At 37.8% G+C, this 17140-nt stretch overlaps 1 protein-coding gene across 1 annotated transcript; it reads right to left on the bottom strand.

Moving 5' to 3' along the window:
- Window positions 1-3306: 3306 nt before the first annotated feature.
- LOC149254724 (uncharacterized) lies at window positions 3307-4482 on the bottom strand. Its single transcript, XM_089454824.1, has one exon. It carries the CDS (start codon window positions 4480-4482, stop codon window positions 3307-3309), a length of 1176 nt encoding a protein of 391 aa, XP_089310950.1.
- Window positions 4483-17140: the final 12658 nt, after the last annotated feature.

Below are 17140 nucleotides of genomic sequence, written 5' to 3'. Positions count from 1 at the left end.
TGAAGGAACTTCAAGAGGACCATAGATATCACTATAAATTAATTGCAAAGGTGCTTTTGCACGTCGGGTTTTACCTTTATCAAACATTTCTCTATGATGTTTACCAAGAACACATCCTTCACAAACACCAGTAGTAGAAGAAATATCAAGCAAACCATGAACCATTTTAGTTAGCATTTGCATTTTACCCTAATTCAAGTGACCCAATCTTTCATGCCATAATTGACTTAGTTCATTAGCATAAGCAACATATGAACAAAAGGGTTGTCTCTTAGTTGAATTAAAACCAACAAATTTATATAAACCAATTGTATGATAAATAGGACTAAAAGAGACTACTTTGTAATTTCGGTTTATATCTTTAAGAACATACTTATTAGGCCAAGCTTCAAATTTAAAAACTTTCTGGCATGCACGATAAATAGAAAGTAAGTTAATGGGCATGTTTTGAACATGGAAAACATCTTCCAATTGACCATTAGCAACATTAACTCCCATAAACTCTTGGTGTTACATCCCCTCGGGTTAGGGTTTTGGTTGTTTAGGGTTTGCTCTTATTGTTCAATAATAAAAAGGCCCTTGAACCTCATTGTAAGGCAGTTCAGAGGCATGTAGCTGCCACATCTCTTCTCAGAGATAAGCTACCATCGCCCTAACTGGTTTATTTCCATTCTTGTTTGTAAGCATATTTCAGTATTTTACATTAATGAAATGAAGTATTATTTCCGTTGCATCTTTGTGTTTATGGTTATCTCTGTAATTTGTTGCGTTCCTATTTAAATCCGGATCAGCCGCACCATCAAAAAAGCCAGTCGGGTACTCCATCCTAGGGCCTGTCTTTTTGTGAATGATCTTCTTAGACCCTGTGTCATGTTGTTTTCCAAATGTATACCATCTTATAATGTGATCCATCACATGCATATCATTATCCCTATAATTTTCAAAAATGATTTTGTTACGCCATGCCCAAATTTCCTAGAAAAGAACAAGGGGGATGTTCTGCCATGTAGGATTTTGTTTACTCCACCAACTCAAGCATACAGTAATGTTGTCGTATTGGTTATAGGGGAAACCAATGAAACTAGCAAGATTACTCCAAACCTGTACAGTCATAGGGAATTTTAGAAAAATATGGGCATTATCCTCCTCCGCTTTCCTGCATAGTACACAAATCCCCGACCCCTGCCAATTCCTCTTCTGAAGGTTCTCCCATGTTAGATTTTTGTTTTTCCAAACCAGCCAAAGAAAAAGAATGATCTTAATGGGGATTTTAGTTTTCCAGAATTTGTAGAACCAACATACCTCAGTGTTGTGGACCTCCTGGTGACAGAGAGCGTTATATACATCAACGACCACAACGCCACCTTCCTTCATCTTTCCTATCTAGGCAATCTGGTCCCCATCTGCCTCACAACATACTCCTAAAAGTTTCATGCCAATACTAATCTGCGCCCACTCCCGTGCCATCTGCTCGTCGAAGCCCAGTTCCCACGCTTGTTTCCATATTGGACATTGACCCTACCATTCAGTAATGACCTGGTTCCAAAAAAATATCCCACGATTGTTGATATTGTGTATAAATCCATTTGATATACAACTGTCACTTTTTGTCCCTAGTATGTGATCCATTCCAATAATAATCCGATGTCCAAAACCCAGTTTCCAAGCGAGATTCTGCAAAAAACATTTACTAATTTTTATGAAACTGAGCCAAATGGTCGAGCCCGATGCAATCCCAATACGCCCTCTGTGCATCCAGACAAGAAAATCGTGGTCCTTTAGATACTTATGTCTTATGATCATGCCCCATATGCCATTCCCAAATAAACCCCTCCATAATGACTTCTGCAATAATGCCCATCCAAATCTCCTCAGATTCAATATCCCCCAGCCACCCAGTCGTTTAGGAAGGGAGATATGGTCCAGCTTAACTAGGTGGAGTTTGGTATTGTTAGTCGCACCAGACCAGATGTATTTGGCCATAATCTGATTCAAACACTTAATAATGGTGTGAGGGAGATGATATAGATGTGCCCAGTATACTCCCAACTGTGTGATCACCGATTGGGTCAATGTGATACGACCCCCCAAAGATAAACATCTGAATTCCCACCCAGTAATTTTTTTGTAAAAACGGTCCACAAGCCACATCCAATCATTTACCTTATAACTACAAGGCTTAATATGATAGCCAAGATATTTCATGCCCCCCGACAATAAATCAGAAGCCACCCCAAAAAGTCTATGTATATATGCAATAACCTCCATATCGCACGTGCCATGTAGAATGATAGACTTCTGTAGATTCATGTACAGTCTTGTAGCATTCCCAAATTTTGCAAAAATATGAAATAGTGTCAGCCATGCAAACCTGTTGAGCATCCCCATGATGAGCACATCATCAACAAAAAAACTATGTGAAATTCTGATATCTCTTCCCAAGTTCAGTGCATGAAACTGACCCTCTGCCACTGCTTTTTTGATATGTAAACTAAGCCCATCCATTGCCAATATGAATAATAAAGGTGAAAGTGAGCATCCTTGTCTGAGTCCCCTCCCGGCCCTAAAGAAATCTATGGGATAACCATTAATAACAACAACATAACTAACATTTGAGACGCAAGCCATGATCCACTCAGCACATCTGGCCTAGACACTAATTTTATGAAGTACCAACCTCAGGTATCCCCAGTCTAGGCAGTCATATGCCTTCTGTAAGTCGACCTTCATAATAGCAGCATTTAATTTTTTAGAATGAATCGAATGTATGCATTCCTGGGCAATCACCACAGCATCATGAATTTGTCTATTCTACAAGAACCCAAACTGCTGAGGGGATATGTACTTTGACAGAGTATGCTTAATCATGTTAGCAATAGTTTTTGAAATAATCTTATATATAAGATTACAAAGTGAAATGGGTCTATAATCCGAGAAAGTATCAGAGGGAGTCCTTTTCGGAATGAGAGCAATATATGTAGAATTTATATGCGGGTGAATATATCCCCTGGTCCTCGATTCCTCCACCATATCAAGAAGATCCTACTGAAAAATGTCAAAGAAGTGTGTAAAAAGTTCAACCGTCCACCCATCTAGTCCCGGGCTCTTGTCCCCCTTAAAAGATTTAAGCACCCCCAGGATTTCCTCCCCCGAGACAACTTTGTATAGATCCGAGTTTGCATCCTCATCAAACATGGAGGGATATAATTCCACCCCCCAAATTTGGTCCTCAGCACTGTCAAAATCCCTGTGACAGTAGGCCTTCTGAAAATGAAGTATTGTGGCTCTGCGGATGTCCTTCGGCGTTTAAGACTGGTTTCCAGCTACATTAGTAATCTCCCATATGGAGTTGATCTTTCTTCTATGATTTGAAAATCTGTGAAAGAATTTAGTATTCCTATCCCCTTCCCGAATCCATATGGCCCTACTCTTTAGGCACCAAGTAGACTCTTTAATTAGTAGAATATGTTTCTTTTTAAGTTCCAAAGATTGTATATGATTCCTGAGAGCAACCAGGACATTATGCACAAGCATTAGTGGGTGCATGGCATCTAGCTCCACCAATATATCATTTAGCTCTTTGTTCATTTGACTTTGTTTCCTCCTCTCCCATGCTTTTACCTCCACCTTAAGAGCCTGAAGCTTATCTAGGATATGCTTCATGGGAGAGATGTCTTGTTCCCTGACTCGGTTCCAGACTTCCCGCACAAGATTGTTAAAATCTGGGTCTTCCAACCACACACGATTAAACTTAAATGACATCCCACATCTGAGGTCCCCCTGCCTCCAGTGTAGGATAATGGGACGATGGTCCGAGATATAATTATTCACAATATCTGATTGGACGGTCCCAAGTCTCTCAACTAACTGTTCATGTAAGAGGAAGCGATCCAGCCTCTTCGCCACATACCCATCCCCTGATCTTCCATTGTCCCAAGTTGGAACAATCATAGAAGGGAATATATCTACAAGGTTGAAGTCGATAATAATATCTTTGATCTGTTCAGCCATAGCATCAACCTTTTTGGACCTCCCCCATACCTCATCCAGACCAATGGTACAGTTCAGATCCCCTGCAATGACAAGAGACACAAGTCCCAGAATCTCCGATGATATCAGGTTATTCCAAAAGGATGCCCGATCTCTGTATGGGGCATATACATTTAATATATGAATTTGACCCTTTAAACCTCTGATATGACCAGCAAGAAGGATGCCAACAAAACATGAAAATGCCTTTACATTGACCCATCGAGGGTCCCATAGAGCCACCAGACCCCCCGAGAGGCCTACAGCATCAGTGGCTGCCATATGCCAATCAGGGAGCATCTTCCTGAAATATTTTATCACTTGAGGAGCCGAATGCATAGTTTCCTGTAGAAGGATGATATAGGGACGAAATGAAAGAAAAAGTTCCTTAAGGGCCAGATATTTTGGAGCAGGCCCCAGACCTTGGATATTCAATGAAAGGATGAAAGTCATGTTAACTTAGGTGTGGGCATCTGTGCTCTAAGGGCCTGAGGAGAGGTAGTTGAAGCGATAGGAACGTCAATGAGAGCATGTGGGTCATATGGACTAAAAGGAAGAGGCTGAGCGCGTCCGCTTAAATGTTTTCTATCTCGTTTTGTTTTCGAAAGACGGTGATATTGGCTGCCGAGGAAGGACTGATGCGGGGGGACGATGAGCCAAGAGGCTTGTGTACAGTGAGGGTTTGAAGATCCAAAGTCTTCTTTTGGAGAAGGAAATCAATGTCACTATCTACAAAGTTGGTAGGTGAATATAGGGGCAAAATAGGCGATGTAGGATGGGTCCTAGACCCCGGGGATGGATGTGAGGCACGTGAAGGGGATGGCACAGGGATGTACGTAATAGTGAAGAGGAGGGCACATCATATGTCGTCTGAGGGGGAGGTACAATATTCGGTTGGGGCAGGTCAACACAAGAGGGGGGGAATCCTATCCAACGGGGACGGTGAGGTGTCGTCAACCGAAGGAGCACCAAAACCTTCTGAAGTCCAGGGGGATGAAGGAACAATGATAGGAGCAGAATCATCATGTTTCGCAGAATGAAATACATTGGGATGTAAAGGATAGGAATAAGGCGGAGTACCTAATGAACGTTGTGCATCACGCCTATGATTTGTCACCCCATGTTCATTACTAGAAATAACATGTTTAGCATCAACCTTCTCCATTGAACCGAAACAATGCCGCCTATGTGCCATACGCCTGCCACCCAATCTGCGAGGACATTGTGCCATAAGATGCCCAGTATGGTGACAGATAAGACACCGGAAGGGTACCCCCCAGAAATCCAACCGTTGCACTAGGTGGGTGCCCTCCCATTGTAATTCAATGTGGTCCAGAAATCCACCTCTATACTCCTTTTCTATCAAAATCCATGCAATTCTCTTATCTTGTGCACCCAAACACCGCGGGTCGACATAAACAAACTTCCCAATAGCATTGCCAATGTCCATAAAAACTTGTCGAGTCCAGAATTCAATGGGAAATCTGGGCAATTTAACCCAAATCAATTTGTTTTGTGGCGTCTCCTTCAAGGGATTAAAACCAACATACCAAGAATGCAAAGCTAGGAAACTCCTCCCTTTAATCCATGGAATAGCCTTAATTTTCATTAAGTCATCCTGGCTGAGGAAATGGAAACTGTACCAGCCGCTTAACAACCTCACCACCATAGGCATGTAGCCTAGTAGAGACTTCCATTTAGTGTCAACCCAATTCCTCATTTCAACTTCACTCAATTCAACGAAATGCCATTTACCAACAAGCGCCCCTCTTCTACAGGTTGGTAACATGGTCAATCAATACATCATGTCCAAAACACAGCACACGCACCGAAGAGGTAATTTTAATGGATCGTTGTTGACGTCGAGATCGTCGTCTGTTTTCTACGTGTAATACTCCATGCGATCTGGGAACCGCATTTCCACCATCTGGCATGTGCAACAGGGCTTACACCGTGCGCCCAGTGTCCAGGTCATTTGGTGCCCCTACCCGCTGGTGGGCTCCAGTATTGTAGCAATAATGCTACAACTCCTGGAGCTTCCTATCTCTAATTTTATCAACCCGGTAGTTCGTAACAAACTTGGAAGCGACGGTGTTGTATGCACAAGTACTAGCTCTTGTCGCAGCTGTCACTTGGTCAGCTGGCACAAGTCTGCTAGGGCTCAAGCCAACTTCTATATGTTCTCAGAAGAAGCTTTCTAAATGATGAACGAAGACTATCTGAAAGGGAATTAACCTACTTTGCAAGAATGAACTGAAAGCCAACAAAACATGGAAACCCTAGTAAACCCTAATCTGACTAGCTTAGTCCTTACGATGCAACGATGGGAATGTAACTCCTAAAAATGATGTCATATTTCTAGTGATATGAGATGCATGAGATTAAACTACCTCCATTGAAAAGAACATTAAGTATGGGGGATTTACGGTAGTGCATTATATTAGATATCATTTTTGGGATTCAACTGCGTTAAGTAAGTCATTCAAACGTATGACCATTTCCATGAGAGGTAGTCGTAACTGACTAATTTCTCATGATTTTTGAATAGTTCACTTAGCACTCATTGCATCGGGTGATGCTCACAGGGGTGAAGAAGTGGGATTGAAACTAGTGAAATGTGGAGAACGAATCACATAGCATCAATCATCACTTCCGGGGCTTGCACCCGGTAACCAGGACTTCCTAGGAGGTCACCCATCCCAGAACTCCTCTGGCTCAAGCGCGCTTAACTGTGGAGTTTTCCCCATAATCAAGCCCACTTAGCTTGCTACCCCATTTGCAAAACCTTAGCAAGTATTGTGCCTCATGAACCATTCAAGTAGAGATCCCTTGACTCTTTTTGAATTTAAGTATGGGGGATTTACGCAGTGCATTATATTAGATATCATTTTTGGGATTCAACTGCGTTAAGTAAGTCATTCAAACGTATGACCATTTCCATGAGAGGTAGTCGTAACTGACTAATTTCTCATGATTTTTGAATAGTTCACTTAGCACTCATTGCATCGGGTGATGCTCACAGGGGTGAAGAAGTGGGATTGAAACTAGTGAAATGTGGAGAACGAATCACATAGCATCAATCATCACTTCCGGGGCTTGCACCCGGTAACCAGGACTTCCTAGGAGGTCACCCATCCCAGAACTCCTCTGGCTCAAGCGCGCTTAACTGTGGAGTTTTCCCCACAATCAAGCCCACTTAGCTTGCTACCCCATTTGCAAAACCTTAGCAAGTATTGTGCCTCATGAACCATTCAAGTAGAGATCCCTTGACTCTTTTTGAATTTAAGTATGGGGGATTTACGTAGTGCATTATATCAGATATCATTTTTGGGGGATTTACGCAGTGCATTATATTAGATATCATTTTTGGAAATGGTCATACGTTTGAATGACTTACTTAACGCAGTTGAATCCCAAAAATGATATCTAATATAATGCACTGCGTAAATCCCCCATACTTAAATTCAAAAAGAGTCAAGGGATCTCTACTTGAATGGTTCATGAGGCACAATACTTGCTAAGGTTTTGCAAATGGGGTAGCAAGCTAAGTGGGCTTGATTGTGGGGAAAACTCCACAGTTAAGCGCGCTTGAGCCAGAGGAGTTCTGGGATGGGTGACCTCCTAGGAAGTCCTGGTTACCGGGTGCAAGCCTCGGAAGTGATGATTGATGCTATGTGATTCGTTCTCCACATTTCACTAGTTTCAATCCCACTTCTTCACCCCTGTGAGCATCACCCGATGCAATGAGTGCTAAGTGAACTATTCAAAAATCATGAGAAATTAGTCAGTTACGACTACCTCTCATGGAAATGGTCATACGTTTGAATGACTTACTTAACGCAGTTGAATCCCAAAAATGATATCTAATATAATGCACTGCGTAAATCCCCCATACTTAAATTCAAAAAGAGTCAAGGGATCTCTACTTGAATGGTTCATGAGGCACAATACTTGCTAAGGTTTTGCAAATGGGGTAGCAAGCTAAGTGGGCTTGATTGTGGGGAAAACTCCACAGTTAAGCGCACTTGAGCCAGAGGAGTTCTGGGATGGGTGACCTCCTAGGAAGTCCTGGTTACCGGGTGCAAGCCCCGGAAGTGATGATTGATGCTATGTGATTCGTTCTCCACATTTCACTAGTTTCAATCCCACTTCTTCACCCCTGTGAGCATCACCCGATGCAATGAGTGCTAAGTGAACTATTCAAAAATCATGAGAAATTAGTCAGTTACGACTACCTCTCATGGAAATGGTCATACGTTTGAATGACTTACTTAACGCAGTTGAATCCCAAAAATGATATCTAAGAAAAGAACATTGTTTTTATATTTTTGCTTAAGTGGTTGGAGTTATTATGATTTTGTTTCTTATTAGGGTTTGACTGTGTAGGGGTAGTTCGAAGGGAAAGAAAGCTTGGGAAAGGTCAGGAGGGCTAGGAGAGGTTCCAGGGGATCCCTAACATCGTTCCACAGAAGTCCACAACATTCAGATGCTTGGCAACCGAGGTTACAGGTTTCTACAGGATGTCTGCAGGGGATCCTACAGGAAGCTCGGGATTTCTACAGGAAGTCTGCTAACTTCTACAGGATGTTCTGTGGTTGGAGTTTTGGGTGATGGAGGAGTGGAGGAGTTGTATGGGTGGATAGGTAGGATGGAAAGGGAGCTTATGATGGCTCAGGGACAGAGATATGAGATGAGGAAAGAGTGGGTACAGTTGGTTGGTGGATAGAAGGGTGGAAGCAATGAAAAGTCCAAAAAGATGGAGCTACGTGAACAGTAGAAGGGTTGGAAAGCAAACGAGCTGAACAGAGGTTGGGTAGGTGGCTTTAGGCGCGGTTGAGAAGAAGAAGAAGATAACAGAGTGATGCAACGCAGTGTAAAGGAAACAAATCTGCACAAAACCGAGAATTCATCAACCTATCCTAACTGTGTTATTAAATCAACGAACAGCAATGTAAACTTCAGAGAAAAATCGTGCATGGAGTTGGAATGAAGAAGTGTTGCTCAAGATCAGAATGCATGGATGGATCTACAATTGAAATGACTGTGTTGCAGCTTGAATGAAAGTATAAGACTGCGTTTTTTTGGTGGTTGGTACGGTCTACACCCCCAATCTCTAAACAGAGATGGCAGTGAGTGCACTGTCAACCTTTTCTTGGAGCTCTAATGAATGCTGATCCTCCTACTCTAATCTAAGCAACTAAAAGCGCTTGAACCGTAAACTAATCCTACTCAATCACATAAAAGAAATTAAATCAGCAGACTGTGTTTTCCAAATGCATGTCAAAACAAAGAAATGAAGTGCTGAAAGGAAAGACAAATAACAATACAAGGAAAAGGAGGTCTATTGCTCTCAGGTTGGGCCCTAACCTGAGAGCTATAGCTCCCTTAAGAACTCAGAATTGAATCCAAAGCTGCCTGCCTTTATTAAATAATTATGAGTCTAACAACATGCCAAAACTGGCTTACAAAAAGCAAAAACCGAGCTGTAGCTCGTGCTTAGAAATTGCAACAGTAGTTCAAAAGTTCAAAAAGCTCCTATCAAAGGCTACGGCCTCAATATTTATGCATGATGAGGACCACGCTGGCTTCCTCAATTAGTGGAGCTCGGCTGCCCAACTGAAAGTAAACTGCTGTTCCTGTAGAATCCGTTGGCTGCCTTTTAGCTCGGTGGGGATAGCTGTTGGAGCTCGGAGTTGGGGTGGAGATCACGAGGGAGGTCATTCAAGACTGTGGACAACCTCCCTATAAACCTACAATGCCACCTTTGTTGTCTCCTTGTCTCCATTTGCGTGGTCTTTGCTCCATTTAATGTCAAAAAACCTGAAATCATCATGTATTAGCCACATAGATATAATGCCTGCCCTTCTTCCTACAAATAACACGAATATACTAAGAAATGATGCATAAGTGATAAAAGATGAAGGGTTGAGCAAGGTCAGTAGGCCAAATGAGCCCAAATTGTTACCAAAAATTGGGGCTCATCACCCGCTCCGACCCAGAATATAAACAGTAATTTGATTCAACATCTAGTGTGGCACATATGTAGGCCTCATGTGTTGATGTGTCTGACTCCAACAGATCCATAATATCACAAAGCAGTGAGTAAAAGATAGATGTGGACAATAAGAGAATGTATTAAAAACAAACTTAATAACCCGTCAAAGTGGTAGGTCGTAATTATGAGTAACCATAAAAAAATCCCTACCAGAAAGGTCTAGGGATCTACAAAACTCTAGACACGAAGTCAGAACCCGCGGAGTATAATGCACGTATATCATCTATGGCATTCCTATTTCTTTTTGTGGTTCTTTGTGCACTGTGAGCTTTAAACAGAGTTGACTGTAGGGATGGAAAATTGTTGAACAAAGAGCATTTATTTTCCTTGCAAGGTCATTGTCGCGGCAAAGGCACCGGTAATGGTGGAACAAGCAAGTTAGTAATTCTTCGAGCTCTGGTTCGGGTGGTCATCAATCGGTTTCAAAAGGCAGTGCCTCAACCTCTTCAATAATTCTGGTGGCGGTCAGGGCAGCTAGGCTGCTATGAGGGTTAATATGAAAACGTTTTGGTGAGGGTTGATATGAAAACATTTTTGCAAATTTGAGATTCCAAGTTGTTGAGGCTAGAAGGTACTAAGTGCCATATAATCTCATTAAAACATTTTAATGTAAATTAACTTTTAACCAACTTTCCCCTTGGATGGGAGACTCCAAATAATGGCAACAAAATTTGTATACACATTTATACAAATTTTGTGTAGTACAAGATTTCCATACAAATCTTATAAATAATACAAAATTTAATTAAAAAATTGTGTAGTCCATGTTTTCAACACAAAGATCAATACAAATCTTATAATTAATACGGAATTTAATTAGAAAAATATGTAGTCCATGTTTTCAACACAAAGATCCTACACAGAATCACACTGTAACGCGATTAGTGAAATAACATATATATTAAAAAAAACTGAAATTAGTCATTTTATTACATGGCCGTCGTTATAACACTCTTTATAGCAACTTCACAATGATGGGACACTCTTTTAAATTATCAACAAGTTCATAATGACGGGTTTATTTTAAGATAAACTGTATTTAAACGGTAAAAAAGGTAAAAACTGGTAAAAGGGCCTCAATTTTAAAGCCTGATCGGAGGTGACAGAGGCTGAGGGGGAGGGTGAGAACTTTGTGCGCGAAAAGGCCACTCATTGCATCCAGGCAACAAATCCTAAAATAAATATTTCATGTCGATTCTTGCGACGGATCGGTTCTTCACATCCAACTCGTTTTGTATTTGGGATAAGTTCTCTGAAGTCAACGTTATTTGGGCAAATGATTTGCCTGTTCAAAGATTCCACAACATGTAAACGGCGCAGGCGAGAAAGAAGGGGAAAACTCATTAAAGAGGGAAAATATTGAAAACCTGATTCCCAAACAATATTGCAAAATACATTGTATTACGAATATATTACAGAAATTCTCTGGAAGTGATTACATATATTGTACAGATCTATCCGAGATTCTTGAAATTTACAAGGCTGAGACCAAAAGTTCAAGATTTAATGAGAAAATTGAAGCGCTCCCGGTGTATCATTTCCATCTTTACCCTCCATCAGCGTCCCGAGGTTGCAGACGTTATCGAAAGCAGATTGAAGGCCTGCCACGAGTTCCTCGTTGCTCAGAGTGCGCTCCTCTTCAATTGTATCCAGCCGCCTTCCGCTCAAACCCTTCCGCCGACTCTGTGAACATAGTAATCTCTGTGATGGAGCTATTTCCATCCACCGCGCGCTCGGTGCTGCCTTTGCCGCCATAGATTGATCCGAGCCGTGCTCACACAGACACAGAACCCTCTGAATTACAGCGAATTCGTAAGAAAAAGTTGAATGAATTTCTGAGAACCTGCAGAACAAGATGCGAGGGAAGTCTATATATATAAAAAAATACCTAGGAATCGCTAAATATCAAGGAAGTTTCTGAACTAATAGCCGTTAGAAGACGGCAATTTTTCAGTCAGTGTGGCGTGTGAGGCTGAATACAAACTGGCCACGTGGAGAATCATTATTGTTTTGCTGTCAGTAGACAGTTGAATGGCTGCCGTCAAGATAGGTATCTTATAATTTTTCCGTCAAGATAAGTATCTTGTAATTTTTTCCGTCAATGTCGCGTGTTTTGGTTGATACCATTCCGGGACAGCTGCCACGTTCCTAACGGGAAAAACACTGCAACCCTGACACCTATGTTTTTAAAGTAATGGGAATTATAATTTAGTGGCAAGTTGTAAAATAAATAATATACAGATTTTAGATATTGATGAATTATTGAAGTGGGGTCATTATGCAGAGATATAATATGGACCTTCCAGAAACTTAAGTACTATTCACATCATTTTTATGATGCCATGTGGCATGTGAGTAATCATCACGTTGTAGAATGACGTGGGAAAACTAAGACCCTTGTAATTGCTTGGAAGCCATGTGGTCCAGCCCTGTGCAAGTTGACATGTGGCACCTCAAGACGTGTTGATGTGAATTTCGACACGCGCCTTGTTTGTTGTGGTCACATAATGAACACGCGGTCTCATACAAAGAAAAGCCAATCCATACAAATATTATATTACAATGATATGTTTTTTGGGTGGGGGTTTGGGTGTGGTTATAAAAATAGTTGATTCTCTTTTCTATAGGTTTCAGGTTTTTATTGAAATTCTGTAGCAAGGATATTGGAATTGGAATGGACCGTGAAATTAGTACTATAATTGATTTTTTTATATTTTATACGAGGAATATATACATTTTAATATTTGAGAGATTTTTAAATAAGAAGGTTTAATGTTATTAGAAGAATATATTTATTATGGATTCAATGAGAATAACATTATTTTTCTTAATTATTTGAGTCATTTATGAAAAATGATCAATATTATAAAATTTCAAAAGAAGAATCTGATTTCAACAATCCGTCAATCTTATTTCCAACTTTTGGAGTCTTAATGAGCATTATACTTTTTCATATTATATGAAGAAGGATGTAAATCTTGAGAAAATTATGTGATTCAACACTCACTAATTTCTCTTAACCACCCGACGTCATTTAGAAGATTAACAAATTTCAAAAGAAGAGTCTCATTCAACAATCCATCAATCTCATTTCCAACTCTTGGATTCTCAATGAGCATTATAACTTTCATATTATATGAAGATGGATGTAAATCATGAGAAAATTCCATTATTAAACACTCACTAATTTCTCCTAACCACCCGAAGTCATTTAGAAGAATAACAAATATCACAAAATTTCAAAAGAAGAGTCTCATTCAACAACCCATCAATCTCATTTCCAACTCTTGGATTCTCAATGAGCAATATATCTTTCATATTATATGAAGATGGATGTGAATCATGAGAAAAAATTGTGATTCAACACTCACTTATTTCTCCTAACCACCCAAGTCATTTAGAAGAATTACAAATATCATAAAATTTCAAAATAAGAGTCTCATTTCAACAATTCATCAATCTCATTTCCAACTCTAGTATTCTCAATTAGCATTAGCATTACACCTTTCATATTATATGAAAATGGATGTGAATCATGAGAAAGATTTGTGATTCAACACCCATTTGTTGTCTTTGGCATCTAAATACTAGAATAATCTCTATTCTTGTTGGTTCTCACCTCAGTTTCTTCATTTGGTGTAACCTTTCACAACATAAAATCCCAAAGTTCATATTTATATAATCTTTATCGTTGTATTAGTATTTATTTAATATCTTTTAATGCCACTTAATATAAGCTTTCAAGAGAAGCTTGGACACCTTAGCCTTTCTAAATCCCCACTTGAATTCACGTGTTATGTGCATTTTTATTCTTGTTGATATGATAATTGGCTTGGCATTTAATGACCATACTTAATGTGTTCCCACACTTTCCATAATGTGTGGTTCAATGACAATTTTGAAGAAAACACAATAAACACCAACTAAACCAAAATGAGGTCATCTCTCTTTCTTCATGTTCACATAGTCCACCTTTCTAAAATCATCTAACATGTTGATAAATCATAACATTGTTATAGGATTGGTATCTAATATTTTATTATTACATGAGAACATGTATTGACCTCTAGACCTCTTAATATATTGTTCAAGATATTCTTGCCATTGTAATAGATACTTAGAAAAAAATCACATAATCAATACTTAAATGTATATCTCTCAACAATCTAATCCTGTATAGGTTTTTTCAAGCTCATTATAAAGATAACACATACTTTTGCTTTGTTTCACAAAAATGATATCACAGATTTTGATCTCAATTAAAAAGCTTAAGTAAGATGAGGGATAACTTACATGTTCTTGGTTAATTTAATGTGCTAGCCTAATCACAATAGATCTTGTCAACGTCACAAAACCTAAAATTGAAATTACAAAAATGAGAATTTTGATTCCATTCATTCAATTTTCTACATCATCAATTGTGTGTTCCTCTAATAGTTATGCATTCCCTAATTTTATGTATATTTATCTACAACACTCCTTATTTCTAGAAACATTGGTGTTAATGTAATGATTTTAAGTGTCCAATATTTGAGAATTCCCCTCAAAACTCTTTTTGTCCACCTCTTTGGAAGCCCAGGAAAAATGAGATGTATCATTTACAATCTTAATTCTTTGAGCAAGATTTTTTATGTCTGGGTGGGATTCTTAAATAAGATATAGAGAAGGTAACATAATTCATGATATCCTTATATCTATGTAATAGGGATTATGCTCTAACATCCATTTCGTCACACATTCGATTGCATGGATTGAGGAATAGAGTGAGCAATCAATATCCTCAATAAGAGCCACATACTTGGCAACCTTAATGGGAAAATTTCTTTAATTTTGTGTTTATATTGACCTTAGGAATGTCCAAATCATTGACATATTTCCCTACATAATAATAAATAGTTGCAGCCATACTAGATTTGTGTGTTCTTAGAGCCCTATAAAGCAAGTAGGCCCTATTCATGGCTTTCATTGTGCTTTGATAGAATTACTGACTTTCAAAAAATGTCTCAAGTCCAGGACTATTTTTTCTTTTTTAATGAGATTTACGACAAACATGACTCTAATGGTCAAGTATGATTGTGATATGCTTTAGATATGAATATAATTTATAATGCTCACTTATCATATGAATACATAGATCATTTCTAAAACTTTACATTGTTCTTTAAAACACTTTGAAGCTTCTCAATTATATATGTATATCACATACCAAATTTAGTCAATCGGGGTTATCTCAGATGGTTAGGTGAAATGGTTGTGATCTTACCCATTTAGATTCAAATCCCTGCTTTTGGTGTGTTGCTGCTACTACTTCCAACAGTAACTTGCATGTAAGATTCCTCATACTTCCTCATGTTATTAAAGTGAGAAGCAACCAAGGACACATACAACACCAAGTCTTTATTGTTCTTCAGTATTCACAAAAAACCAAAATAAATAAATAAATCATGTTGGTGTTTCACTTTCAATAGATCAAACATGTAAGCATGTAAGTTTGAATATGTAAGCATGTAAGTTTGAATTGTAAAAAGTTATCAAGCATTGCATAAATTTTCAAACTTAAGTATAAATATATAAAATTAGTATGCATCAAATAAACTTTTAAGCTATATATAAGTTATTTTCTAGCTAAGTAATATTATTATGAAATATTATGTCATGAGAACATTCTTCATTCAAGTTCATACTAAAGCCCACCATTAACAAGTTATAGCTCTACTTGAGACATAAGCTTTTGGAATGTTAGATAGTTGGAATACAAAGAACACTATCTAAAATAGGATAAAGAATATGAATATACTTTTTGATGTGGTGTACAAGTGCTCATTAGAGATAAACAGTTGCAAAGCTTTTTGCTTTAATAGTGGACTAACTCTCTCCACAAAATAGAACCCATAATATTATTGTCTTAGCGATCCCATAAACATAATATTATTTCCCTAGCATGGTTCTTCATATTAAATTAACAATTACCCAGCTATAGCCAAAAAACATAATATTATTGTCTTCCTTACTTTTTGTACTCAATATTCTTTTGTACTTAATAGTGTTTTCTAGGTGAATGATTGATGCAAAAATCTATCTCAACATAGTTACGATCAAACGAGAAAATACCTATTACCCATTTTTTGAGGTAGCAATAAATCACCTGATTTTGAAATGCGTTGATTCAGAATACACCTTTTTTTTAGCATATTTTTGACATTTTAATTTTTCTTATGTATCAAGTATGAACATTTTTTTCAAATCTTAGTGATTTTCATGCTGATTTTGAAAAGTATTGATGCAATATCAACACATTTTTTTAAAGGGCTTATGTTTTACACTTTCAATTTTTTTATGTATCAAGTATGAACATTCTTTTTAAAATGTTAATGATTTTCAACTTGATTTTGAAAAGTCTTGATGCAATATCAACCCTTTTTTTAGAGGGTTTATTTTTTACTCTTTAAATTTTCTATTGTATTAAGTGTGGATATTTTTTTTAAATGTTGGTGATTTTCATGTTGGTAATAAAATATAAATAAATAAATAAAACATGACAAAAAAAATCAAATATAAAAAAAAAAACCATAAAAATGTAAAAATAAAACAAATTAAACTTGTAAAAATAAAAAAATTTAAACAAAAATTAAAATTAAAAAAAAGGGGGAAGGATTTAAAAAAAACACAAGGGAAAAAAAATTAACCAAGAAAACATATATTATTAAAAAAAAAAAAACTAACTTTTTTAAAGTTAAAAATAAAAATAAAATAAAACTATTAAAACATTATATATATATATATATATATATATATATATATATATATATATATTAAAAAATAAAAAAATTAAATTTAAAAAATATATATATAACAAATCAAATTTAAAAAAAAATATGAAATTTGGCCCCGCCCCATGGCCACTTGGTGAGGACGCTGATTCTTGGAATTGATCTCCCCGTGCAGGTGGCCATGGGGCAAGCCCAATTTTATTTTATTTTTAAATTTTTGTTTTTTTTTTTTTATTTAATTTTTTTTTAATAAATTATGATATATTTTGTTTATATTTTTTTAAAT

The sequence above is a fragment of the Pinus tabuliformis genome, chromosome 7, assembly GCF_031772625.1.
Source record: "Pinus tabuliformis cultivar Carrire ecotype Pingquan chromosome 7, CPIR1, whole genome shotgun sequence".
Classification (NCBI taxonomy): Eukaryota; Viridiplantae; Streptophyta; class Pinopsida; order Pinales; family Pinaceae; genus Pinus; species Pinus tabuliformis.
This window is presented reverse-complemented; position numbering and strand designations above follow the sequence as displayed.

Bases quoted from the DNA above. Each gene is read 5' to 3' on its own strand.
- LOC149254724 (XM_089454824.1), bottom strand. From the start codon at position 4,482: ATGACTTTCATCCTTTCATTGAATATCCAAGGTCTGGGGCCTGCTCCA.